Here is a 27,667-nt window from a genome sequence, read left to right as displayed (position 1 = left end):
GGAGACTCCTGCATGCGTATATCCACTCAAAGGGAGCTGGAAGCACCAAAAAGGACTGAAAGAGCCTGGTCCAAGTCTGCTCTGGATCACTGCTGGGGCTGCGGGGCTGGCCAGCTTTCTATCAGGTCTGTGAGATGGCTCTATCAGCGAGAGGGGGAATGCAAGGGTCTGAGTCACTGTGCAAACATGAGCAATGAAGAGGAGCTTAGAGCACAGTACTCCACTGCTGACAGAGAGAGAAATGCTCCACTGCCAAAAGGAAGCAAAAGTGTAAACATCGGAAGCATCTGAAGGCGCCTGGAAGAGTTTTAGAAGTCACCACAAAGAGCCAACAGTAAATCTGGTAAATAAGCTCATCCTGTACCAGAGCACAATCTTCCCAAACTTTCTGAATCACAGATCACTACCAGCTGCTTCGACCGTCACATGCTTATCAGCAAATTTTAATGGGTAGCTCTAGAAACTATGTTTCTATAAATTCCTTGGCACAGCCTTCTAGACCAGCAATGATCTCCACATTACAGTCTGGCAATTGGTTTTCCAAGAGGAACCTAGAGCTCTTAAGTTTCACAGTGGCTATTTCTGCAGGCATTCTTTAAAATCTGACAATTATGAAGTGGGACAAGGTGGAATTCACCCAATATATGGGAACAGAAGCCCAGAAAAGCAATGGTCACAGAGAAGAAAGCGGTTTCTTTCCATCTGACTGATCACTCCATATGTAATGCAAAGAATAGCCTTCTCCTTACTACAGACTTTTATTAAGCAGGTAGATTTCGTTGTGGTGTGTAAAGATAACAATTCTGTCTCAGGGGATAGGGACAGAAGGCTGGCTTCCAGACCTTAGGGACAGAAGGTTGGCTTCCAGACCTGGAAGTATGAACCCCTACAGCTTTTTAGCTAGGGCTGTTATGGACCCATACCTTGTGCAGATCATAGACCAAGCCAGAGTTGGTCACAGGCTAACCTTCAGAAACTACAGGGCCTGTTTGTAAACTACAGCTTGTTTGTGTGATGCACCCAGTGCACACTGCGAGGGTCTTTTCACTATCACAGTTCTACTTCTAGTAGAGATGCACTAAACACTAGGACAAGAGACAAACACTAGGCAAGAGACAAAAAAAAATTAAGCTCATTGAGGGAAAAAGCTTGATTTTCTGATTCACTGAGCCTCTACAGCCCGAACCAAAAGTGGCTAAAGCTGCATATTCAACCCTGCAATCAAGATGCAAAAGGAGGAGGGAATGAAAGAAAACATCATGGTGAGCAGAGCCACTGATGTTACATGACAAATACCACAAACAAGTACTCAATGACTGGGACCAGTACTCCAGGGTTCCCACCTAGGAAGCTAGTCAGAAACAACCTACTTTCTGTCAGAGCTGCTTGCATGGCTTCTTCCCATACTCAGGCACTGGTGGAAAAGACGTATAAAGGAGAAGTAAGAAGGCAGAAATTTGGAAGTCATGAGAAAAGAAGAGATTAAACATCAGTATATTCAGGAGTGGCTATAGAGGTAGACATTCTAAAATCACTATCTAAATCTAGCAGGGCAATGTCCATTCAGAGAAAGGGAGGACAACAGGTTCCAAATCAGCTTTAGTAAGAAACAAATTCAGGTGGGGAATTGAGAAAGTTACTGTACAATCAAAAAGAGCATGTCTTCCTGCTGCAGCCAACAAGCAGGAATGTGAGGGAGTGTGATCTGTGGTTGGAGAGGGCTACAAAGCTTCATCTCCTAATTCTAGCCATGCAGGATTTTCTAAAATGACCACTTTTTTGTGTGTCTCTTGCCACCTAGTATATCTTCCCAGCTTCAATGGGAAGTGAGAAACTCATGTGATTTGCCATCCATGGCTAAGAACTGGGAAGGGACTGCAGGGTGTTAAAGGTACTACAGTAGCTTGGTGGCTTGATGCAACTGTCAAGTATTGAAAGGGAAAACGAAACACCTGTGTTAGACCCAGACCTCCCAAAAATGCCTTAGGGCGACAGCTACATCACAAAAAAAGCACACAGAAATTGTTTCAAGTGTATACATATTGAAAAAAAGGGGAGAACACTCCATAACGAAAGCCCACAGAAAGCAATTATTCTGAACAAAACCCATCAGTGAGCCAGGGGAGAAGCCAACAGACAGCAAATGTGTGTGGAACAGGAGGAGCCAAGGCACATCTTCACTTCTGATTCATGAAGATGCAGCAGCCTAGGTAACACTCACTCTACGTTGGGCCATGCTCAGCATGTCACCCTGGCTAGTTTCTATCTGCAGAGCGTTGCACCTGTCAACACTCAATACTGATGCCTCCTTGGCAGTGTGTAAAGCGAAGCAGCATTAACTAGCAAGTACCTCCTTGGCCCTCGTTTTTACATCTCCTTAGCATCACACTGGAGATACCCACACCGTGATGGGTGGTTATACTGAATCTCCCATAGGATCTAGTCCTTTCCCACATCAGGCACATAAGCCAAGACACCCATGCACTGATTCCCCTTTCAGATGAGCTTACTGGGTTCAGGAGCACTGTCAGGAAGAGTTCACCACCACGAATGCTCTTGTCCAACTCCTTTGAGCCACCGGGGTATTCATTATAGAAGATCGTGTGAGTAAAAAGACCACAGGTCTGTCGAGGGAGAACCTGGCAATATCAGAGAAAAGCGAAGTTAGATAAGATGCAGATGCAGCAGCATCTACACGTGAACGTGTCAAAGCAGTACTCTGTGGATCAATATAGAGAATAAGGGACGTGAGCGATATAGGTTCAGAGGACCCTCTTGATGTTCCTCCCAACCATTTACTCATCACAGTGCGAACAAATCAGTGGGATTGCAATTTAGTCTTGTGCTTGGTTTTGCTCTCCATTCAGTACTGACCTCTGAACTGTACTGAGAAACCCAAAAAATGGCTTTAGCCAAGTTTTTTCTCTTTCCTTGACTTAATGATTTTGGAAATACTGGTGATATTAAGATTAATGTCTCTAATGCAGGTCACTAGGAGACTGTCCCTTGGGCAGGAAAGTGGGCTCTGCTCGCCCAGCTTTGCTCACCATGATTCCATTATGGATAAATCCACGCCGGTACCGGGCAGGCCGAAGGTGTGGGTATTCCTCTGTGCTAGTTACTTCGATGCTCCAAACAGACTTCCATGCTTCATAGAGTTGTGTGTGGACAGGATAAACCCCAGAATGATGGGGGGCTACAGCATAGCCCAAGTCTGTGGGAATCCCATGCTCCTGGAAGCAGAATATGCAGCTTGATCATTCAATATTTAACTAATATCCTTAATAAGGATCATATTTAGCAATAGACTCCAAGTTGGAGCAAGGTGACAGAGTAACATGAAAACTCTCTGGATTGGGAAACCTGAAATACTGCTCGTACTTCTTGTTTTATGCATCCATATAAATATAAGGGTGATTCTGTATCAACAAGGATGTTCAGCACTGGTAACAGCTGCTGTAAGAATGGTCTTGTACCTTGCAGGTGTGACAAATCAGATCAATTCACAAGCCTCATGTCAGGCTCCTTGGTTACTACAAACTAATCAATGCTGTTAAGTGACATATGTCACTCCCACAATGCCTAGATCTGAGTCACTAGAGAAGGAAAACAAAATTTCCTTAACTGATATAGAAAGAAAGGAAGATGACGACTGGGATCTGTCTTGTCTCTAGCAATTCAAAGAAAAGCAGACATGAAGCAAGAGACTGTTGAGGGTGAAGATATATATGGGGCCTGGAGCTATACTAAAATGACAGAAAATACCTGAATTTCATGGGTTTTAATTCCACTATGTGGTTCTGGTAACAATATGAATGATGACAGCTCTGCCCTGGTGCTGTACAATAAAACCAGAGCCCCTAAATGAAGCAACAACCTTCTCCTTCCCACTGCTAGCCTGTTTTACATTAAATATGTATAATTGTGTTCTGTGCTTTGTCTCTCTTTGCAAAAGACTGCACTGTTATTTAACCAGGAACAGGAGGAGCCTAAATTGTTTCTATAATGCTGCAACTGTGCTCTGAATTCAAGATCATTCCTAATCTGTATGTGTAATGGGAACACAAGACAGCAGCCTGCTATTCCCAAGGGGATTACCATCAAAAGAACCAAACTAGAGGTGAAAAGGACATTTCTTTTCAGAGAAACATGTATGCTATATTCAACTCTGGTCTGTAAGCATCAAACAGACATTGTTCCAGCAATGAAGAATGTTCAAGGCTTCCCCCTCCTCTGCCAAAACCCAGGGAATGTCCCCTGGACTTCCTAGATAAGTAACTTCCTTCAGCATTGTCTGAGGAGGCCAGAAGTAGGGCTGTTAGCACACAGAGCATTTTATACTACCGACCAGGTGACTTCCTTGCAAAACCACAGTGAGTAAGGATGGAAAAGGAAATGCTTTCTCACTGCCAGAGTTTGTAAGTTAATTGGATTTGGATGGTAATGCTACAAGTTCACACCTCAGCAAACAAGAGCCTTGGGATTTGCACCCTGGAACGTAGCGGAGCTGCCTGGGGCCATGCAGGTGCCAGGAAGCACTTCCCATTGCACAGGCAGGCATGCGAAGGGTGTTTCTTGCCTGAATACAGCAGGAGCCATGCACCAATTTAAACTTTCAGAACTGCCTTTCTTAAATGCAGCTGAGTTACTAGACTAGTATTTGGGTTCAGCAGGGTCTGAACAGCTATTCCAGAAAAATGCTTAAGGATTAGTACCATAAAGGAAATAAACTGCTATGCCCCTTACCACAGCAAACTGTTTGTTGAGCTTCATCTGCTCAGCCAGCACAGTGACATTGTGGAAAAGATGAGGCTGCATGTGACTCCACATGTGAGGGAACCACCAGAACTCCTTCCTGTGTTTGAGCAGCATGTCATCCCCTTCATCTTCCTCATCTGTACCTACAGAAAGCAGAAAAGGAAGTGCAAAAACAAAAGGCAGAAGAGGGGCTCAACGTTTCAAAGCCGGGGCTAATGCCCTGCAAAGCTGAGTCGTTCCAACAGAGAATCATGCTCTCTCTAATGTGTTACACACACACAAACATGGGGGCTGTACACAGGCACTGGGACAAAGGGGTGCCAGGGGCTTACCTGTGTGGTAGAATTTCCCTGAGAAGCCCAGGTTGAAGGTGAAATTTGGGACTAAAGTTCTCAGCTTATTCTGGGTGCCCAGTAAAGCCTGTTTGAATGAAAGGAAAAAGAACTTATCATATTCAGTTGCTCTGTAATGTTTCTCTGTGCTCTACTGGTGCCCAGTTCAGTCTGAAGAGGTATCGCAGGGGATGGGACTAAGGCATTGTTGCCTGTGGAGTGAAGCAGAGTAGCCAAGCGCTCCACATACAGAGTCTTTACTTGAAGTAGTCCTGCTGTACTAAATGATGCCACTAAACCCACAGCCAGATGATGCTCTCCACTTCAATGTGAAGGACCCAGAGTGTCTGTGCTAATGCAAAGCAACAATAAATCACACTTCCAAGCAACAGATCCCTTACTCTTTGCAGGTTCAACCTCAACACTCCTTTCCTCTCCCACGTTGACTGGAACTTTGCTATAGAAACTCTGCCCTTTCTCTGAGCCTACGTGTTAATGAAAAGGAGGATGGAGCAGCACATGGTGCACAGCTGAAGGAAGAGAAGTCAGGAATATCATGAACAGTAACTAAGTGATCCAAAGGGAGGGGGCTTTTATTTAGAGAGGAAAGGCGGATTTGCAGAACTACCCATGCAAGGAGTCCTGCCATGGCAGGGAGGTATCCCTCTCTTTGTGTCCCTTGAAAGTGCCAAAATCCGTTTGTAGCAAGAAAGTTTCCTGGACTCTGGAAAGAAAACTTGGGGGAGCTGACATTCACAGTCATGACATCTCCTACAGGTTCTCTCTTGCTCACTTCTGTCTGCTTTAAATGTCCAAAGTAATTGCTATTAGCCAAAGGGAAGGAGCTTTGCGCCACGAACCCCAAGGTCCAGCAGCATACCGGATAAGAAAGCAGATAGCCTTGACAGAAAAAAAAACCCCAGAGGCTCAGTATGTCACAGACAAGTAAGACACAAACTAATTCCAGTCAAATTTCTTCTGCTGGAAAACAATAAAAAGAGAGAAGCCCTGAGATGCATGCTCTGCTGCTACCTGCATGCTTCAGGGAAAGTGTCACTGGTGCAGCTCCGTATGGGAGAAGTTCTCAATCAAATAGCGACCTGGCAGGAGGGCTGTTGGCATGTGACAGAGATGGTCCTTGCCCAGGCAGTTACTTAGATTTTAATAGCTTTTCTAAGAAAGCAATGGATCAGCGGCTGCACCAAGGTGAAGGTGATGACCTCTCAACAGCAGACTTGGGCTAGATGCAAAAACACAAGCAACTTGGCACATAATACTGGGGAAAGCATGCAGACTTTTCAAACTGGGCAGGGGAGATGGGCAGATCTTTCTGTATCAGCTGCCCTTCCCCGGCCTCAAGAAGCACAAAAGAGCACTACAATGCTGCCTTCACATGGCTGACACTCTATAGGCATTGTTTAGGCACACTGCTCCCTCAGTGCTGAAAGTGCATTCACAAATGCAGACTCTCATTCAGTGGAGGGACCAGCCTTGACACCTACCACTTAAGGGTATCCTGACAAATCACTGCTGTCACTAATATTTCAAAACAGTGTTGACTAAACACTGATTATCACATTAAATTAAAAATTATGACTTCTGTAATTTACTTCAATCACCCATCCACTGCAAATGTATCTTGGAGCAAAGAAGTTGAGCGGTTTTATTCCCAAGGCAGGCAGCCCATGACCTCACACACGGCAAGGTGGGAAGACCAGACAGCTTATTTCTGCAGTGCTGCAGACACTCTCAATGCTCCCTCTGAAGGAACTAAGCTTTCAGACTTTTCCCTAGAATGCACTTAATTGCCTGTTCCCCCTCCCCACATCTATACAACACTGACATCAAATTGAGCCTGGGACAAATTTCAAAGATCCAAGTTCCTCCATGGCCACATGCCTACCACATCCTTACCCCAGTCCCCACTCAAGAGTACTATTTTGAGAAATATATGGCAAATGGCATCTCCAGAACCTATCCCAAACGTAGGCAGTGCTTTTAAAAGGTGACATGCCAGCAGCACTGATGGCTGAAGCCTCCTTTCTGCACAAGATCTTGAATAGGCAATGGGAGGTCAAGTTCCCCTCACGTAACCCCGTAAGACACAGGGACTCATCCCACACATCAGGGAGCACGGACTAAGAGTTGTGCACCTCTCTACAGAGAAGCACCTGTCTGCCCAGCTGGATGACAATACCACATCAAATTTGGGACCAGCACCTTGAACACATTGCCTAGTATCTTAGACAGGAAAGTGCCACTTTCTTTTCTTGTCTCCAGAGCTGTCCCAAGCCTCATCACTTCTCTCTGCTGCCCTGAAAGGCATGTCCAGTTCCTCATGCTTGGGTAAGAGGGTGGAGGGAGGAAAGACAGTGCTAAGAGGCTTAGCATTCCTCTGCACTGAGGGAGATTTAAAGCCTGGCTGGGGTTACCATGACGACACATCTGTCTGATGATAAATCCCAAAAAGCCCTACTCCAGCAGGCAGCAATCCTTTGTGCCCGGGGAGGAACCAGGAAGGAACTGTAGAGGCCCCAGAAATTCTGAGACTATGGAACCCTATTGAGTCCTGCTTTCCTGGTGGGTTTATTGCTAATTGTGTGCCATCCCTCTGCTGATGCCGGGTCCTTTTCACAGCCACATCCATAAGGTGGCACAGCATGGGTTTGAAGAAATGTCCTTCCCCGGTACAGGATAAAAGAGACTAAGGTGCCAAGTAAAATATTTGGAAATTTATTTCAACAAATCATGCATTCACTGTTCTCTAGCACACTGCTTCAAAGAGGTCTGTGAGCTGTAGTAAGGTGAAACAATACAGATGTGGGAACAGGACGGGAAGATGGCACTTCTCCCTGTTCCGACACCTCTGCATTCTGTTTCTCTTTTATAAAGTAGGATGAATATGATAGTACTAATAATATCTTACAGATGACTCAAGTGGCATTTCATTTATATCCATAATGTGCTCTGAGATTCTTAAACGAAAGGCAATCAAGAAATGTGGAGTAGGCTATCCATTAAGATACAAGACAGCTAGCCAGATGCAAACAGATCTTCATGCCCGTATTTAAGAAATTTAGTTGCTCACATGGTATGGGACAGAAGGCTAGCATTTTTTAGCTATCCCTCATCTCTAAAAAGCAAAGTTTCTTCCCCTAGAAAACTGCCCCTCCAGTCCCTCCAAGTGTTTCTGTTTTACATTTTCTAACTATTTTCCATTCCAAAAATGCTTCACTATCTTCCACTCCAAAAATCCTTCCAAGATGCAGTCAGGCCCACTAGGTAGCCAGAAAGGCCCCTTCCCCAGCTAAGCTCCCTGCTAGAAGCTCAGCAAGGCTCATCCCAGGAAGGAACAGATGGGGTCTCCAAGAGATTCCCAGCACTGGCCGCTGGAACTCATAAGCCACATCAGGGCCAGACCTGCTTCACGCTTGTCACAATCTATCAGAAGACATCCTCTGCAACCCACAACCTGAATTTCTGGAGGCCTTTAGTACTTAATTGGGGCAGCCACGCTGCAGGCCCAAGTGACAGACATCTACATTCCAATGCACATTTCTGGACACAATGCAAAAAAGGTCTAAACTTTAGTCTGATGTTCAATGCCCATCACTTTAGAAAAGGCTTTTTAATAATCTCAAATGATCATAAATATTTACTTCTAAGCAAACGTTAGGGAAAAATTAAAAATTGTGCCTTTTGTTGCAACACATTAAAAATCTATATAATCTCACTGGTGGATCTGCAAAGATTTACTCAACAGTCACTACAAGCTCTTGATGCCATTCAGCGAAAGACAAGAACTCTCTCAAGGGGATTAAAATTCTAGGAGTGAGGAAGAAATCAGGGGAAGCCACAGCACCCTGACTGTACCCTCTTTGGGTTGCTTTTTTAGGACCTAATCCTCTTTGAAGATGGCATGGTGTCCTTGGCATCAGAGTAATACAGGGCTCAATCTTCATGCAACTCTGCTTTTTTAGCTGTGTAATTTTTAACTTCCAAAAGTGCTTGCAGAGATTTTTTCTGTTTCATACAAACCCTAAATATTACCTCCCCTATCTCAGGTCCCTCTAAAAAGAGGCAAAAGAAAAGGGGGAAATAAGTTTGAAAAGTCAGATGCTGGGAAGAGAGGATACCATGAGCCTAGGAAAACAGTACATGGACAAATGAAGAGAAACAGATGATAAGAAATGGAGGAAGAAAGCAGAGTGCTTTGACAGCCTCTTCTCAAATGCTCATGCAAAGCATACTAGGAACATGCTGCAGAAACACCTTCTTCATAGGAACTGCCCCTGTGGACACTGGGCAGCACATTGTCAAGATTATTTTCTACAGTTTTCTCACTGCCCAGCAGTAGCACTGGCATAGGTCAAAACAGTGCTGTCAAAAGAGAAAGCATTCATGGTACTGGTATTTCTACCTCCCCTACAATGTTAGAATCAGGGAATTAGAAACTGCTGAATATTTTCATTTCAGTTAAGATCATCCTCTACAATTTAGAAAGGCAAGAGCTGGCTGACAGCCACCCTCACTAGATTCTCTTCTTCCACCCTCACCATTCATAACCCAAAATGAAATGACTGTCCTTGATTTTCACTTAGCCTGCTCTCAGACTTGCTAGCAATGATTGCTCACTATTTATACCCTTGTAGAGATTACCTGCAAAAGAGGCAAAACCTCATCTACTTAATCTTCTCTCCTCATACCTAAAGATGACCAGGAAGGATCATAAAAAGCCAGATCTTTTTGCATTAGAAATGGCTTGTCTTTGTTGGCTAGTTCCATGGAGGTTTGATAAATTCTGAGGATTATGATTTTAGAAGAGACTGAATGCAGAATAATTGAGAAGAGATTTTGTTTTATTAATTATGTGCAGCTCAAATCTCTGGTAAACTTTACAAGGGAAAGCCATTTTCCTCGTGCAACTTCCAACTGTTTAATTTCAGCTGAGGACTGCAAGTTCCTGCTGCAGCCCTTCAGCAGAAACAGAAACTCAAGAGTTATCATCTTTAAAGTAAAAGCAAGCATGATTCTTTTTTTCTTTTTAAAGAAGAAAGCTATTCAGCCTGCCTTTAAGCATCACAAATAAAAACATTTCTCCGCTCACAGAGGACATCTACCATGGGCATGCATTTGATCAAATTATATTCAGCATTTTCTTTTAATAATAATTTTGTCTGGGAAGCTCTCTGAACAGGGACCTGCATATGGCAAACAGGCTCACTAGGACCAGCAGAGTCCATTTTATACGTTCACACAACATCCAATCTTCAAACTGCTACCTTGACCACTGTAATCTAAGGTTTAAGATAAGGAGCTGTGTGTTGAGATAACAGCCCTGAAACAGAGCTTTCATATAAAAGGCCAAAGAAAATGCCAGCTGTTCTATCACTATTCTCTCCCCATGGTGAGAGGCTATCAACAAATCCATGTAGTTATTTCTTGCTTTTAAAAAATAAAAATTCATTAACTTCTCATGGCTCTGCAATCAGAGAGCTTCTTTTAAATGAATAAATCTCGGTTTTATCTGCTTTGCCTGAGATTGTCTGCTTACTGATCACAGATTATTCCTCCATTTCACCCTGTTAAAACCCAAACAAAGCATCTTTTGGAATTATCTTGTCTGGGTTTGTTTTTAAATATCACTAGAGCAGCCTTTGTTTCCAAGAGCTTTGGCCACCTATCTCCTGTTTTCTCACACAGGTCTGTAACCTGCACAAACACTACAGAGGTAAGAATCTCTGCCAGTTTGGACTAGAGGGTGCAGGGCCTGCTTAGGACCAAGATAAGATTGTGATCCTTCAAAAAAACCAAAAAACAAAAAAACCCCCCAAAACTTTCAGAGCATTTCAGCACCTCAAAACACAGGGACACTGAAGTGAAATGAAGAAAATTTTAGCATTTTCCTTAAATAAGTATTGCAGACAACTGTTCCATATTTCTATACCTGTCTGCTCGGAAACACTTTTTCTGCACCTGTTTCCTTAGAGAGTTACGGTCAAAGGTGGCTCTAAAGAATTACTAAAGAATGAAGCAAGTAAAATAAATAATGTCACGCAATTAGAGCTGCTTCAGGCATGCAGCTTCAAATGAACTGAAAAGATAAAGCTAGCTCCAAATAGAATGCAAGAGTTTCCTTTTCCCCAAGCTAAATCTGGGATCAGAAGCAGAACTTAAAATCTCAAAGACCTGAAAAAATGGAGATGAAATTAGATATGTCTTGCATGGATGCATAAAACATGTTGAAAAGGTGGTAAGACTCCTAGTGAGGTGGAAGAATGCTCTTGGGAACATGTAACGGATGAGGTTCAGTTCAGGTAAGGAGACACGCATGTACAACAGTATTTTGTTTTATACCTTTGCATCAAATAGTCTGTGCCCTTGGATGAAAGGATAAAGGGTGCTACAGTTTGAAGTTGTTTTGGAAACATGCTAAGACAGCTGCTGTCACAGGCTTATCGTTATCATGGCTGGTACCCAGGGAACTCCATCCAGGGCCAATCTAAGGGCAAGTGCTAAATGGGAATCCAGAGTGAAAAGCCTGGGGCCTCAGACCTCTGGGAGCAATCTCAGCATATCCGGAGAAACAGGCAATGCACCTGCCTCAATGGCTACAAACCAGAACTGACGGGGAAGATACAAAGACAAGTCCTTGGCTCCACAAGGCAGCATATATACACTTATCACAGACTTAGCAGAACACTTTATCACTACTTTCAAGGACGCAGAGAATTAGAAGAGGCTCTTAGTTTCTTACCTTCTTCCTACTTGTTTCCTCCTTTGTCTGTCTCGCTTCCCTCTCCTCCACAAAAATCTCTCTCTGTGCCTTTCCCATATCCTTTCCTAATAGGTCATTGTATTACTCAAGGAACTGCCAAGGAAAGCAAACCACAAAGATGGCATCTCTTTCCCAGTCGTGAGGCCACAGAGATGGTTCTCATGAAGGCTTGGTCTGAGCATATTTCCCTGGTGAATTTTTGGATATTCCCTGCCCAGGGATGGGGGTTGCTGGTGGAGGATAGGAGGGGCGTGTAACGAAGGATGAGAGAAAACCTTTCTTTTCCCAATTTGGTTACGTCCTGAAAAGCTAGATGGCTAAAACATAGACTACAGCAGTTCACACCCCATGGACTGGCCTACAGTTTTGCAAAATAATATATACAGTTTATATATATCATAATAAATAATATAATAAACACAGTTTTTCTATTCTATTACAACTTGCCTTTTCCTTTTGAAAGGTAGAGTTTACGGCTACAAATAGACTGACAGAGGAAATCTGCATATGCTTGTTCCCTGTGTTAAAGAGGAGACAGGATAGACCACCACAGGCATCCTCCTCTTAAATTCAGAGATGCCAGCTACAGGTCCCAGAATGAGAAATGCTCCATTTAAACCTGGAAAAACTGTTGAGAGCATCACATACGGTGTGACAGCATCTTTGCAGGCTACTTCTCTGTTTAAGATGAGAACAATTGCCACAATGAACTCTTTCACTCAAATTAAATGCAACCTTGACTTTCCTGGCATACCACACACACTAGAAATTTGTCTGGGGTCTGTAGTTATTCTGGGGATTTTACCTCTACATCAGACACTTTCATGCGAGTGCCCTCTTTTCCCACAAATATATCATCAATGTCGACGAGGATATAGCGATCAAGCGTGAGACAGAGGCGCTTGCCAGTCAAGTAGGCAATGGCATCCACAAAAATGAGTTTGTGCAGCCAAAAATTGAGGTTATTGCCGAAGAGAACCCGCTGGATCCCATCATGCAGACCCAGGTCCTGCACCACCGTGGCATGCAATGCTTTGTGGGTGGCCAGGTGAGGAATGGACTCCGAGGACTTTGTGCTGGCCAACAGCACCGGCTCATAGGTGCTGTGGTTTGACTGGAACACAGTCCAGTCATCCCCAGGCAGGGGACCCTGCTCCACCTCGTTAGCCCGGGTGACATAGAGCAGGGGAGCACTAGGGTTGATGTGATAGTCCCGCAGCCCCAAGTTGGAATGTAGGAAAAGGGGGAAACCCTTGAGCTGTGCACTGAGTAGGCTGTTCTCGTTGGCTTTGAAAAAGCCTATAATCCCCACTCCGTACTCTACACAGTATTTGTCCAGCAGCTCTCGGTTCCAAGCGTCTAGGTTCACATATTTAAGGATGTTCTCATAGATAATAAGAGCGTAGCGTCCCCTATCTTTGTCTGTCAGGGTGGGCATATCCCCTTTGCCAGGGGCGATCTCTGTCCTGTATTTAAACCGGCTAGATTCCAGGATGGCCACTATTTCCTGCCCCAGCTGGGAGTAAATGCTTTCCACAAAGACTAGCACCACAGGATCTGTGCGTGAGGTGTCCACGGATTTTGTGAGCCTCCAGCTGGCTTGGGGTGGGATCAAGATGCGGTGCTGGTTGCTGCAGTCACTGAAGGGCAGGGGTGGTGGTTCCTTGATTTTGGGACTGTTAGTGACAAAGTAAGCCAGGATGCACATGGAGATCAGGCTGAAGGCAATGAGTAGCAGGATCAATCTGTGGAGCTCCAGCTGTCGCACATGCCGCACTACTTTCCACAACTGAATCATGGTGAGGCGGGCTGCCCAGCCCCTCCTCACACTCCGCACCCACGTTGCTCTTGAAATCGCCAGTGCCGCCGTGGCAGCACCCAGCAGCAGCTTGCAAAAAAGAAAGAGCAGCTGCAGAGAGAGACAAAGCTAAAGCAAACAGCTACAAGGCTAGACTCCCAGGGATCTGCCATTTATCTCAAGTAACCATGGCCCTCAATTCCCATTGCTCTTTTGTGTGTTTCCTCCTGTTCCTCTCCTCTCACTCAGGAAAGTCTTTTGGAGGAGCGGGGTTTCCTGAATCTCGTCTCCAACAGCAAATCAGTCTGTCATCCTGTGCACAAGCAGTTTCAGCTCAGCCTTCCCAGGTGTCCTGTTTCTCATTTAGCTGTTTCGCATTCACATGATGGCACCTTCTCTTCACATCCTGCAACTTAAAAAGAAAAAGTCAATTCTCAGTATGGATTCATGGTATTTAACCGGTTTGAAAAGAAATGGCAGGATCAGCAGGTGCTAGGTGGGCAGCATCACTTGCCTGCCAGCAGGCAGACCCGTTCCCTGGGAAGTGACGTGCACCATTTGTACAGGAGCTTGGCAGAGCAACCGTAATGGCCTTCGGAAGAAAGGTCCTGGTAGTGCACAGGGACTCAGCATTCGCCTTGGGTGAGATTCTCACACACTACAGCAAACAGAGCCAGTGTACCTGGCCTTCCCCCACTCCTCTTTATGCCACTGAACAGAAAATACAAACCCCTTTTATTCTAGCCTATATTTCAACATTAACAAGAGGAGGAGAGAGCCCTCACATTCTCTGTCTTGTCCTGTTCTCATACTAATGATGATAGGTCTGAGTCCTTGCCAGTGACTTCCTAGGCCCTTCGGATACTCCTGTCCCAAACCCAGCAAGATGCCTCAAATTCCCACCAGCTCTCTTGCCTCACAGCTCCTGATCTCCATGGTTCCCACCCCTCTCTATGAGGCCACCCCACTTGTCCTGGGAACTCATGTTCTTCCAGGGCTCTCAGAACACGGCTCCGGGAAGGCATCACGGAGCCGGGGGGGGCACAGGCTGCTCACACGCTGCACACCTAATTGCTGCCAATTGATTCAGTGGCAGTTGGAGACGAAACATCTCCTGAAACCCTCCTCACCTTCCCTCACATGCCACTGAAGAGCACGAAGCCAGTTTTAAATCACCAACAGCACAACGTAAATTTGGGTTGTTCTCAAATACGTGAAAGCTTCTTGTTATGAAGCTCTCTCACCTCCCGCTTTGTGTTTATGACAGCAGACTATTTCACCATATGTTGTTATTTTTCCAGGATAAAATGCTCAACAAAGCCAACAAACACCAAGCCATCTAAAACATAAACACCACAGAAAGTAACTAAATTGCTCCTTGGTTTAAAAATAAAATAAAGTCACTGTGTAGTTTTCTCTCCCTTACCAGAAGTGTGACTTACCTACAGCAACAACACCCAGGTGTGCATTACTTGGGATACAGGCACATTTTTGGGGAGCACCTGCTGCTCCTCCCAGCACAGTGCAAGGCCACCCTGAATGCCAGATGTTGCTCACCAAGTCAGCCATGCCCAAAAGGAGCTCTCTGTAGACGTTAAAAAAACTTTTTTCCTCTCAAAACCTTTCTTCCTCACACCCCCACACTCCTGCAGACATGTGCTCTACCACATACAATCCCTCTGTCTAACTACCTGCTCAACTGGCACAGCTTACAACACCAGGAGACATGAGAGCAACAACAACAAAAAGTACTACCAAAACACTTCGTGACCCTTTCTCCATTCCTCCCATTTTTGAGCCTTTTTGTTACTATCACTCTAATAAAACAAAGAACATTTGAAGACTAGTTTGTCCATGAGTTTAAGGCAGACATAACGTTTTTATATAGTAAAGTCAGGGTTTTAACAACTAGCTCCACCAGAAAATAAACTACTTGTGAGACAGATGCTTATTTTGCTCCACCAGAAATTACTTGCAAGACAGATGCTTATTTTGTAATGTGTATTACTAAACAGAAAAAAATCCTTCTGAGTCAGGGAAAATATCAGTTCTCAGATGAGGCCAAAAGTCCCACTCTAAAGACTCCCACCAGGCTGTTTTCCAAACTGCTGGTGCCGCTTGAAGCAGAGTCAAAAAAAACCAAACAGATTTTATATGAAGAGATATAATATTGCTAACTTTGTGGGAGTGCATGGAAAAGAGTCAGAGTGCTCTTTACACAAGCCTTATAATGATCATTAAGTATTATCTCAAATAACTTCTATGCTATAAGCTCAGCAGTGCAGAGACTGGCTTGTATAGTGCACAATGAAACCTTAGCCCCGATGAGGTCTTCAGAATAGCTCTAGACTGTAAATGTAAAGTATATGACAGAAATAATTTTCCACTGGAGAAACTGAGACACAGCAAATCTTACTGAAGGTCACACTGCAAGGCAGCAGATGAATCAAGATTTTAAAATAAATAAATAAATAAAAGAAAAATCTCTGTTCCCCAGACTCCAAATGATTCGAGTCCCCATTCCAAATGGCCCTCTGTAATGACAGAGCTGGCTTTGGAAATCCAGCTCAGCCAGCGACAATAAGCTGTGTTTTCTTCAATACAGACAACCGATCATCTTTCAGTTTTGTCTCTACATACTATTAACTTTTTATTGGAAAAAGGACAAGGGAGAGAAGGGGAGAAATTACTATGGAAAGATGTAAAAAACAGAATTCAGACAGTTTTTTCCTTTTTTTGTTACTTAAGTGACAACTGATTTTGAATGCATGACTCTCTGGACTGAGTGCAGGATACAGCTTGTAATTCCAGTTCAAGTCAAGTTCAGTCCCAGTGATACACTGGGACTGCCAGCGTATCAGCACAGTACCCAAAAACACGTGCCACCTTTCAAAAGCGAGCAGGAGAATAACCTTTCCACCTCCACAATGAGCCTTTCCCGTCCCACTGACTCTGCAAGGAAGGTCCTGATGTTACCACCCTCGTACTTGGCATTAGGGCTCCAGAGTCGCTTTGAACTGCAGAGAGGCAGGAGCCAGCAGAGGCAGAATTCAGCAGGGCAGAGAAAGGTTAGATAGAAAGATATAATAAATGCTGTATCTTTTTTATGAGGTGAATTCCCTGTAAGACACAATATATACACAGCTCCATGCACATTAGCTGCTATAAGAAGCGGTCTTCATTCTACTCCTGTGCAACAAATTAATACAAAACACTCAGGTTCCTACATACTCAATTTTGACTTAGAAGACTGAGAATTGCAAGTCAGTGTCTTCCCAAATAGCTCACATCCTTTTGCTTTTTCATCCCATTGGATAAAATAGAATAATTAGACTATTTTGGATTCAAAGATTCACCATCTTAACATGTATTAGACAAGAAATTGTTTTTGCAGGAGAAAATAATGTAAAGAGGGACTTATAAGCTCAGGAACCCATGCGTTGCCTGCAGAAATTTCCAAGCAAGTGTTTCTGGGGTAGAATTTGTAATCTAAACACCATGGTAACAGTAAGAAAACTGAGTATGCTGATCTATGCAAAAGCCTGGCAAAGTACTGTACTACTTTTACAACTCTTTACCCCCAAAACATCATCCTGGAAAACAGTTCTCTTCCCTGGTTACACTCACTCACCTCTTCAACTTCATTTTTAGTGTTGAACTGAGTCTCTATTTTGCAAAGAGCTGTAGCTTCAGTTTTCTGGTTATCAGTTTAAAGATGAAAATCACAAGACTACTGGACTATTTGATAGAATAAGGATGAAACCAGAGTTTAAGCTAGGCTGCCACACCTGCAGTGCCCAGCTGAGGGGCAAGAGGGAGAAGAACCCCCTTTGCTGGGCGCTTCTGAATCACAGCAGTGTTTTGATAACAATGACTCCATTCAAGCCTCTAGCGAAGCTCCCGCACAAGCCCCCATTTGTTACATGGGTGAGCTCAAAAAAACAAATTAAAAAAAAGGCCTGTATCAGATTGCTGCTCAAGAATCTGTCAGCTCCGATCTCTTTAACAAGGCTTCACAGCCAGAGGGCATGCCAGCTGGCACAGTATGCATTTAGCTCTTTGGGGACCACATCAGCTGGTTTAGTTCAAATGAAAAGGAAAAAAAGCGACAAGACAAATATACCAACCAAAATTTATATTAAAAGGTGAGAGAGCTGTCAGAAACCACCCATACCCAAAAGACAAAGCCCAGAAGGATCTATAGTGGAGAAAGAAAAGGGGGGGGGGGAAATCACACTGAAAATTGCTACCTGTTAAAGGAAAAGAAAATACCTGTGTCCTCTTTTGAGATCAAACTCCTTGGAATCTAACACCACAAAAAAAACGAGTGTATAGATAAATTAAGGTCCATTCCAAGCGCCTGCCAGGACTGCCTGACTGAATTGCAGGAGGCGGCAGTCAGACGCACAGCAAGGATGAAGTGTTTCACTGGTGCAAAGACGCAGGCTCAGCAGGCTCCCCTCCTGTCAGAAAAGCATCGCTAGATCAGAAAGCATCAGCTGTAAGGTCAGCTATCTCACAAATCACCAGCATTAAGACAAACGCTTTATAAGACTTAGATGTTCTGTTTCCTAGTGATATACAGTGTTAATGTGAAACATACACCATTTTGTGAATTATCAGCTGCTAAGCCACATGGCAACTGATGTGATATGAAAGCAAGATAGCAATCAGAATTGTGTGGTCTTAATGTCTGATCTCCAGATATTTCCAACGCTTGGAAATTATTGTGGGTGATCAGTATAAATGCTCGAGACCAGCGCTTGTCCAAAACCAGTGACAAGAATGTATGTATTTGGGGCTGCTGGTACATTCATGCCAAGGCACATGGAAGATAATGGGTGTCATCTGACACTTTTATCAAGAACTTCTGTCATACAAGCTCCTTCCTAGTTGAGCCACAGAAGGTCTTACCACCCTAAAACCCAGTGTCACGAGCACATTTCCCCAGCCCTTTTTATTATTCATAATATAACTCCTCTTTCTGGAACACACAGCAGCAGGATCTTGCCTTTGTCCGCAGCAGCTCTAATTCAGACGTCTTTCTTTGACACTTCCTGCGAGAGGGCTGTTGCCTTGGGCCCCAGAGGGACTGCAGTAATTGAGTTACACAGTAATCAGAGAAGGAATCTGATTGATTTTCCAACCCATTCCACTTTAATGGTGTCATCATGACACAAAATTCCTCATTTGTCTGCTTGATTGTGAGACACCGCAGCCCCTCCCTTGTCTGTGGTGATATCTGTATGCCAGGCCTCCAGCTACAGTCCCCCTCTCTCATGAAGCTGGAGAACCTGGCAAGTAACGTCAGCAGAGCACACTGAGCCACATGGCAAAAGAATTAGTAGACCCTCAGGAGAATGAATGCTGGTTGTATTTCACATATTGGATAAAAAAAAATACTGTGACATTACAGCCACATTGTAATGTAATTGCCAACCAAGCTCATTTTGGGGATCTGGGCATGTATTTCAGCTAGCACCCACTGCCAGTCAAATCCTGCGGTGAGAGACTGCCCAAGGAATACAAAACTCAGACCAAAGAGGCAAAAAGCACTAATGGTGCCCATGCTGCTCCAACAGACAGGCTTGCAGCCTCCAGCCAGCGCTGTGCTCTGCTTCGGCAAGTCCCCGTGCAGGGATAGGCCTCTTTCGGTACAGACCTGTGGTAAGCTGGAAAGCTGCCAGCTGGCTAGCAGGCTTAAAACGTGTCAGTCTGATATAAGAGAAGACCTACGCGATGAAGTAATACTTATTTTTATTTTTTTATTATCATCCCCAGACAGGTATGTAACTTCACACCTTCTGCAAGAACAACAAACTGCAGTCCATGCTAAACAGATCTGCATGAAACCCTCTCAGCCTGGCCTGGTGGAAACCCAGCCACAGGCTTGAATTTACCCTTGTGCCAGTGCAATGAAGTCTGAAGGCACAGATCTTGGAGAGGCTGGCTCATGCTGCCAGGCCAGCTCCACAGGGGGCTGCACAGGGATCCCATGATTCCTGCAAGGTTCTTGCTGTTGGGATACATGATCTATCCCTTCCACTGACAACCTAGTTGGCAGCAGATCTTTGTTCTCATACTCCTTTACAGTACAAAAAAAGAAACAACAGGTTTAGTCCTTCCTGTGCCAATGACACAGGCATGGCCCAGCACTACCTGCTAGTAATGTAAACTAGTCCTTTCCTCTGAAAACAAAAAGGTCCTCCTTATAAGAGCTTCCAGGAAATCTAGTTTTCAGCTCCCTGCCTTCTCCCCATCATACTACACTCACTGCTTAGGGTCATTACAACTGACCTGACTAATTTTCAAAAGCAAGGGAATTTCAAACTTTTACACTGGGGTATTCCCTCAAGTCGAATGTCAGCACCATGAGCCCCTACATTTCACTGTCTCGGCACAGGACAAATTTGGGAAGGGAAAACAGTTGTTGTCTTGTTTATCAGCCTGCCTAAAGATCAGATGTGCAAATCAGGAACCTGAAGAATTGTTTAAAAACTAAACAATCAAACAAAATTTCAGCCTTCAATAGTTGCTGATGCTACCTACTTAATAAAAATATGTAGCTTGGCACCTGCACAACTTTGCTGGAATGAAAAGGAAAGACTACAAGTATTGTGGCAGTGGAAGTGCTCACAGAAGTCAGAGCTTTCCACCAGCTGAGAGGATATAACTGCTCTGGGGCTGCACAGGTCTCCATAATGCAACTGCTCATATGAGAGAAAGAAGGCACTTTCCTCAGAGGTAACCAAAGGGACATCCCCACTTCTTTATTTCATGTGCTACTGAAGCTGTAACACCCAGGTACCGGGCCACCACAAGAACTGCAGAGTTTCATTCTGGACTTACCCTTCCTTCTGTTTTGTGCCTTTCCTGACACATAGGTCTATGCATGCTCTGACCCTAACCCTTTTCCCAAAACAGGTGATAACGTAAGACACCAGCTCCTTTCTGCAGCCAGCCACTTGGAGCTGTGGGACGGAGAACCAGAGTTAGCGCAGGTCAGAGCCTGCCACACAAGGGCACTCCAAGTTGCTCCCCAATCCCACCCCGGGGGGAAGTGAATATCTCAGTCACCCCAAATGGTGGGAACACACCATCTTCAGCCTCCTCCTTACATTGGTAATCAACAAGTATACTCTATTATAGCAGAACATCTTCAACTCAGCTGTAAGAACAGGAAATAAATGCAGTTCCTTCCACATTAGATATGGACAAGGATCTAATTTCCATTCCCTCACGCACCCTGCTTATCACAATTCAGATAAACGATGCTGCTGCAGAAAGCAAAACGTCTTCTCTGCTGTCTTCTCTTAAGTAACTTAATCAAGTGGGGAAATACAGTCAAACAGTGGCAAAACCAAGACAACTCAGTGTCAGTCAGAGTTGAAGTGTCTTGATATAGAAATGTACGTTATGAGAGTTTATCTGCAATTGCTATGAAAGCAGCCTAACCATTCTTCCTTTGAGCTACACTTCAAAAATTTCACCTCAGTTAGCAAGAGGCTGATCTTCTATATTCAATTGCTTCCTCCTGTCAGGTTACACACAGTAGCTAATCTTCTTTTCCAATCTATTTTATCTAGGAACATGTGACAGTAGGGAACAGGTTAATATTGTTACACTGAAAGTTCGTCCAAACTGACATCAGAAGAAAGCTGTAAGTATGCTCTACCAAAGCATAAAACCTCAGGAAAGGCTCTTGTGCTTACCTATTCTTGTGTATTCGCACCAATATTCACACGGTCAGAATTTGCTAGGTTTGTAAAAGAACGTGTTCCCCGGCTGCATACAGCAGCTCCCTCCTGCCTGCCTTCAGCTGAGGTCGTCCATTCAAAAGACCTCCATCCAGTGCAAAGCTATCTCCCAGTCTTTGTAGCTTCTAATATTCAGTTCTCTACTACCTTGGCGTGATTGAAATAAATAAGTCTGCTGGGCTCCGAAAACAAAATATTCACATTTTTGCTGGCTTGGCTATTGCAAGACTGCTTTTAACACAATGCAAACTTGCTTCAGAAAAGGGGAAAATGGTATAAGCAAGCTATAAATCTGGCCTAGCAAAGGCAAAATGAGTAAAAACAAGCAAAGAGAAGAAGAATGGAATGAGTGGAAAAGAGAGATCTCAATCTCCACAGACTTGAGGTCTATGGAGATTAGACAGGCTGGCTGAGACAGTGGTTTTAGAGGCCTGGGTTTTGCAAGACAGGAACAAATGCAAAGTGCTCTACTGCCCTCACTAAGCCTTCATGGCCACCTGTGCAATAAAAATCATCATCTGTTTTTTCACAAGGGTTATGGCAGAAATAGATCTCAAGGCGGGGGCTCTGTAAGGAAGACTGTCAGGGCCCTGCATATACCAACAGCCTCTGAATGCCCTGCCCAGCCTCCACCTAGTGACCTGCGAGCTGTATCCGAGCTCAGGCCATGACCTGAACTACATTACAAGTATGCTCTGCCTTTCTGACCTGACTTTGGACCTGCCTGATGACTATGCACTCATCTGGCGACCACCGGATTCTAGGTTGAACCTGGTGGCTGTCGCTGACTGCTTCTATTTGTCTTGTTTGGGTACTGTTGCTGAGGATGCTGCCTGTGTCAGAGGAGGAGGAGTGTGGATGGAGATCTCATGCATGGTGGGCCAGGACAACTCCAGCCTACTGGGGTCCTTACGGCCTTGATGGACTCTGCAGCAGCTTTACACACTAGTTAGTTTTCAATGCATGAAGGATGTGTAAGTGACAGCAGGAAGGAGTCTGCTAGAGAAACAGGGTGATAAAGAGTTGTGGCTATTGTTAGACTTCCCTGTCTTAATGTGGGTGGAATTATTTATTTTTCTCTCAAACCATCTGTGCTTGTACTTTTTACAAAATCAGAGCAACACAGCCAATGCACACTTATTTCCACACCACAGTTTACACTATGCCATGTTCACTACATTTTTAAACAAGAATTTCAACGCTGTACCTTCTGTTCCCCTTTGTGGAAACCTTGTTTTTACACAATCGACACAGAGAAATAAAACTGATTTCAAAAGATATAACTCTCAAATATATTAATTTTAAACTGTACTGTAATTACACATCACTAGTTCTTCATCTTCCTCCCATTTTATAGACTCAATAGCTAAAGTGGGTGCTACATTCTTACATTTTTAATTAGTCAACTGATTATGAGTAGAATTTTTTTCTACTATGAAACCGCATCTTTAAAATACTCCTTCATGCAGAATAAGTCCAGGACCTCATTAACAGCCTAATTAACAGTATAGACAAACTCAGGAACAAAAGCTGCCATATTTGCAATCAAATCTACCCTCTGATAAAATTGAAATTTTGTCAGGAAAGCTTAAGAATTTTGAGCAAAATATACATCTCCATTAGGGACTGCAGCTGAAGACAAAAGGATCTGGGTACTGAAAACTGCAAGGTGCCCAATTATGGGTTTGGGAGACTAAATCAGCTATCTTGGAGACAGTTTTCCAAAATTTACAGGTATTAAAATTGCCAATAAATTGCATTCAACTACTGAAAATCTGATTCATTTTTCATTATTAACATTGAAACTATTTATGTTTTGAAGTAGTAAATTGTTTTTTCCATGAAGATATTTAGTTATGAAGTCCACTTTTAGTTTCTGATAATGGAAAAACGTATGCCTAACCTTCATGTCAAAATTAATGGGGTTAGTCTTGTGTGCCATTTTGCAAGGTTGTATAAGTATCTATAGGATCAACCAATTATGAAACTATTTCTGTTTCACACGTAGCAGTAAGATATGAGGTCAGATATTATCAGAAGTGAGACTTCAAAAGTAGAAGTATTCAGAACACTGTTTATTATGAAAGTTCGTCTAAAGCAACATTAATGTTTCCAGGGTTTCTATTTCTTTCCAATAAATCTTCAACTTGGTTCAAATAATTGAATTGAAACCAGAAAATCCCAGTAACTTTTTTTTAAAAATCAATTCTCAGATTGCCTTGTCTCAATTGGAATGGAAAGAACAGAATTGCCAGAAAAGTGAAATTCTCTCCAGGTGGAAATGTGCATCAGCCTCTGTGGTGAGATGCTCTGCAGGAAAGAGAACCCACTTCTCTTGGTCTAGCCTGGTAGAAGGTACTCAGCCTACAAGATGTACTGCAAAAAACCCGATGACTTGATCCACCACTTGCATACAACAATGTAACCACTTACCAACATGTAGTTTTTCTAACATGGTGGGTCTTCTGCTTTTCTGCAATGTTTTTGTGGTAAGATTTGTTCCACAAACAAGGACACAAAAATGCTTTATAAACAGTAAGCAGATAAATCTCCCGCCATGCATGCCTCTGCGAGCTTGTCCATGCCAGGAAAATAACAGCCACGGCACCACAATTACCACCGTAGTGAAGCTGTGCAATGACAGTAATATTACTGAGCACCGCCAGATTTGCCCAGAGCCCTGTGTTTTCTACCACCATTACATGCAAGCTGATAAACACAGTTGAACTTTGCCTATACAGACAGGCTAGCTGATGGCACTTGCTGTAATACAGACACTAATTTTCCACAGCCTAGCAATTACCTTAAGATAAAACATGTCTGCTCTTTAATAGCATACAAAAAATAGTGAACTAAGTGAAAAATTCTGCGCCCAAAATGGGAAGGGGAATTTACTACTAAGCATTGCATGAAGAGCTAATGCAAACAATGCTCAATAAAATAGTGGTGAATACACTCCTTTATCCTGCCGTACGTACTATCTCACATTAAGAAACATGATCCAGAACAACAGATAGAGGAAAGAAAGCATACAGAGAGACAATTAGTCAAGTAAACAACTTGGGAATGATTGCTGGAAGAAACAGGTTTGCAAGGGGGAGGGAGGATTTGGCAGCAGAGACTGGGAGACTGTTCCAGGAATAGGAGGCAGCGTGAAACAAAATGCAAAGCTAAGAGTAGGAGGACGAGATAAAGGGAGGAGTGCACAGGGAGTCAGAGGGGAGTAGGAGAAAATGACAGCTCACATTGCTTAAGGAGGCAGAAACATAGTGCCTAAAGACAGAATTTGCCTGAGATTTTTGGTCTAGCTTGCCTACTTTTTAAAAAACATAGGTTCTTTAATAATCAAAAGAAGCAGGGTCTAAAAGGCTTAACAGCTCATCTTCAAAGACGAGTTCCAGCAGAAATACACTAGCATGCTTACAGCTTATATATTTAATGCTGATGGAGGAAGGCTCATATAGTATGCAAGTCTAAAATTCACCATGTCTTGCAATATTCTGGACACACCACAGCATTATTTCATCCATATCCTGACTAAAGCCACTGCTGGTTTGGTTGTGAAAATCTAATACGCTTGCAGTACTGTCTAACTGCATTCATCCCTTCCCTTTGTCCAGATAGAAGCATTTGGCAGCAAAAGAAGGCAAGGACTGCATTAGGCAGGAAAGTTGCTTCAACTACATTCTTACCGCGCTTTCTGCCCTTTCAATTGTAAACCATTTCCCATACCGAGACAAAAGCGGTATTAGCTAGCTAACGGTGTAGATTACCTACATTAAAGAATACCCACAATAAAACGTTATAAATGCTGAATTTTCATCATTAATGTTGAAATCTCAAGTAGAAACGTGCTAATTGATCTCAGTGAGGTAACAGATACTTTATAGTTTTCAGATCACTTAACACTAAAACCTTGCGCACAGATGCGATGGGAGAGAAACAACCACATTTAGAGCATTCAAGTAATTCAAACTCGACTTTGCAGCAACACTGTAACTAAATAATTAATGCTTTTTAGTAGCCCCAGATTAGATTAACACTATACATCCAGAGAAGATTTTTTTCTTCTTCTTCTACTCAACGTTGCTGCGAAGGGGAGAGCAAAGGCAGTCTAGATATCCAAACTCTGAATTTTCTTATCTTCTTCACTGTAGCCAAAACACAAGAATTGAATAATTTTTAGCTAGACCACAACTTTGAAGAGCTATAATTACGTTACTAAAAAATACACTGTGATAAACATCTTTTAAAATTTTAGACATTAATTTTGAACTTAAATACACAAATTAATTTTAACTCTAATTATTTGATCTATTTAACTCTCACATAATTAATTTGGTAGCTGGAATATAAAGATTACAGCTTTTTGGAAGACATGCTCTGTTTTCTTACACAACAAAGAAATGAAGCCTCTACTTGAACTGTAAAATTCAGTCTTCATTATGAGTCTGGGTTAGTGTTTCTGCAGTAATTTGAAACGCTTTGACTTTGTCCTCACCCTCCCATGAAGCACTAAGTGGCTTGCAGAACATCTGTGATTGCAAGTGTTAATGGAAAGTGCATTCAAAGGACCTGCTGACATCTTGGTACCTGTAGCAAGAATCCTGCCCCTGTGCTTTTATGCTTGTTTTTGCCCATACTCCCCTTTGCCTGCCTGTATTTTCCCAACCAATTTATCTGACACAACCAGGCAGCATCGTGAGGCAGCTGCCTGCTGCTGGATGCAACCCAGCCTCCTCTGCACTCACCAGGCGCTGGCTTTGCTGCCTGCCTCTGCTCTCAGCTCAGGGGGACACAGGCAAATGTGCAAATTCACCAGTATTCCCCCACCCCAGCCAGGAGAGCAGACCTGCACATCTTTCTCCTCCTCGGCAACACAGGGCTGCCAGTTTGACAAAAGCATTGGCCATTGCAGCTCCAGGAAACCCACCGACGCAGCTCTCGGTTTCAACCCCTAGTGTCCCTCTGCTCAGTGGGGCAGTCCCTTGGCAGCAGTGCCAACAGATAACTCTACCCAAGCAGTGCCAAGGGGCGTGTGTAGGGGTTATCAAGCCATATGCTACCCTCATTCAGCTCCTCCAGAATTAAGACAGGGTGACTGTTTTCTAAGTCATTCCTGCACGTGTAAACTGAGGACCCAATTTTGTCCTCTCATCCAGACACCGATTTTCCAGTGCATTCAGAAAGGAAGACTCCACAGCTGAGCCAGAAGCGAGGGTTCCATGTTCAGGAGACCAACATTGGGAATCGCCAGGGAAATTTCAGTGCCCTTTTCGGCTTCCTTCTCTCCTCGCACAGTTACAGATGGGGCAGAAGGAAGAGCAGCATTATCATGGGAGATGAGACAGGGTGGGATATTAAAATCATAAACTTCCCCTTTGTGTGCTGGTCCACAAGCATCAGAAATAGGTTCAAAGACCATCTTTGAGACAGTGAGAGCTCTTCACATATCCTCTGGGACGGAGGAAGACATCATCCTAAAAGCTAGGGAATTTGAGAGTAAGACTGAGTTCAGTCTTTTATTCCACTTTTAACTTGATGCAGTTACATGCTTCCCGAACCCCATCTGTAAAATGAGAATCATGTTACACAAACATGCTGAGCACTGATGCCTCAACAGCACTTTGTGAATGTATCAGAATGAATTGGTATCCTGACGTTACCTGGGTAAAACACAAACTTCAAAACAGCAATAAGGGTGGGATTGCCACTGCTTGCTGCTCTACTGCAAACACTCCAGAGAATGAGATTTGAGACAGACAGAAGGTGAAAAATCCTCTAGCAGTTGTCAATTAGCAGAAGGATCACAACTCGGCTTGGTTTGCTGACAGCATAGGTGCTGCTCCATGGAAGAGGTGAAAATTCTCTTCCCCTCCACTGCATTTGCCAGGCTCTCATACACTTTTTCTTCACTGCTGCTATTTGCGTCAAACAGGGGAACCACACTCATTCAGCAAGGGCCACCTCAGAGGTTAAACTACTGGCAATGGCATTTAATTTATTGGGAAGGGGGAAGAGAGTGAATTTATTTTAGGTCAAATTGCTTATATGAAGAATCACCTTGGACTCTGCAAATGCTAGGAATACAAATAAGAGGAGGTATTTGAGTCCTCTACTTTTTTAGAGAGGTCCACTTTCCTTCACAATCCTAAACAGACTAATGTCAATCAATCAATTTAATATACGCAGGCTGAATCAATACCACGAATCCTACCCTTAACTACCCTACCACCTCAGAAGA

The 27,667-nt window shown here is 43.6% G+C and overlaps 1 protein-coding gene across 9 annotated transcripts in view; it reads right to left on the bottom strand.

The window, feature by feature from the left end:
• The window catches only part of NDST2 (N-deacetylase and N-sulfotransferase 2), a 149,373-nt gene that overhangs the window by 15,991 nt on the left and 105,715 nt on the right, over positions 1 to 27,667 (bottom strand). For 5 of the 9 annotated variants that reach the window (XM_072869347.1, XM_072869346.1, XM_072869345.1 and 2 more), the window contains 5 exons: positions 12,674 to 14,078; positions 5,091 to 5,178; positions 4,747 to 4,901; positions 3,048 to 3,233; positions 2,511 to 2,639 (listed from right to left, as the gene is read on the bottom strand). In XM_072869347.1, the coding sequence (XP_072725448.1) occupies positions 2,511 to 2,639; positions 3,048 to 3,233; positions 4,747 to 4,901; positions 5,091 to 5,178; positions 12,674 to 13,666 (1,551 nt within the window). In that variant the 5' untranslated portion in view covers positions 13,667 to 14,078. Of the gene's footprint in view, positions 1 to 2,510; positions 2,640 to 3,047; positions 3,234 to 4,746; positions 4,902 to 5,090; positions 5,179 to 11,847; positions 12,267 to 12,673; positions 14,079 to 17,938; positions 18,130 to 27,667 lie in introns of those variants that run through there. The other 4 variants (XM_072869349.1, XM_072869351.1, XM_072869348.1 and 1 more) reach the window with 3 other exon arrangements.

Source organism: Ciconia boyciana, chromosome 8 (assembly GCF_034638445.1).
Source record: "Ciconia boyciana chromosome 8, ASM3463844v1, whole genome shotgun sequence".
Classification (NCBI taxonomy): Eukaryota; Metazoa; Chordata; class Aves; order Ciconiiformes; family Ciconiidae; genus Ciconia; species Ciconia boyciana.
The sequence above is the reverse complement of the archived record's forward strand: the minus strand, read 5'-3'. Positions and strand labels throughout refer to the sequence as shown.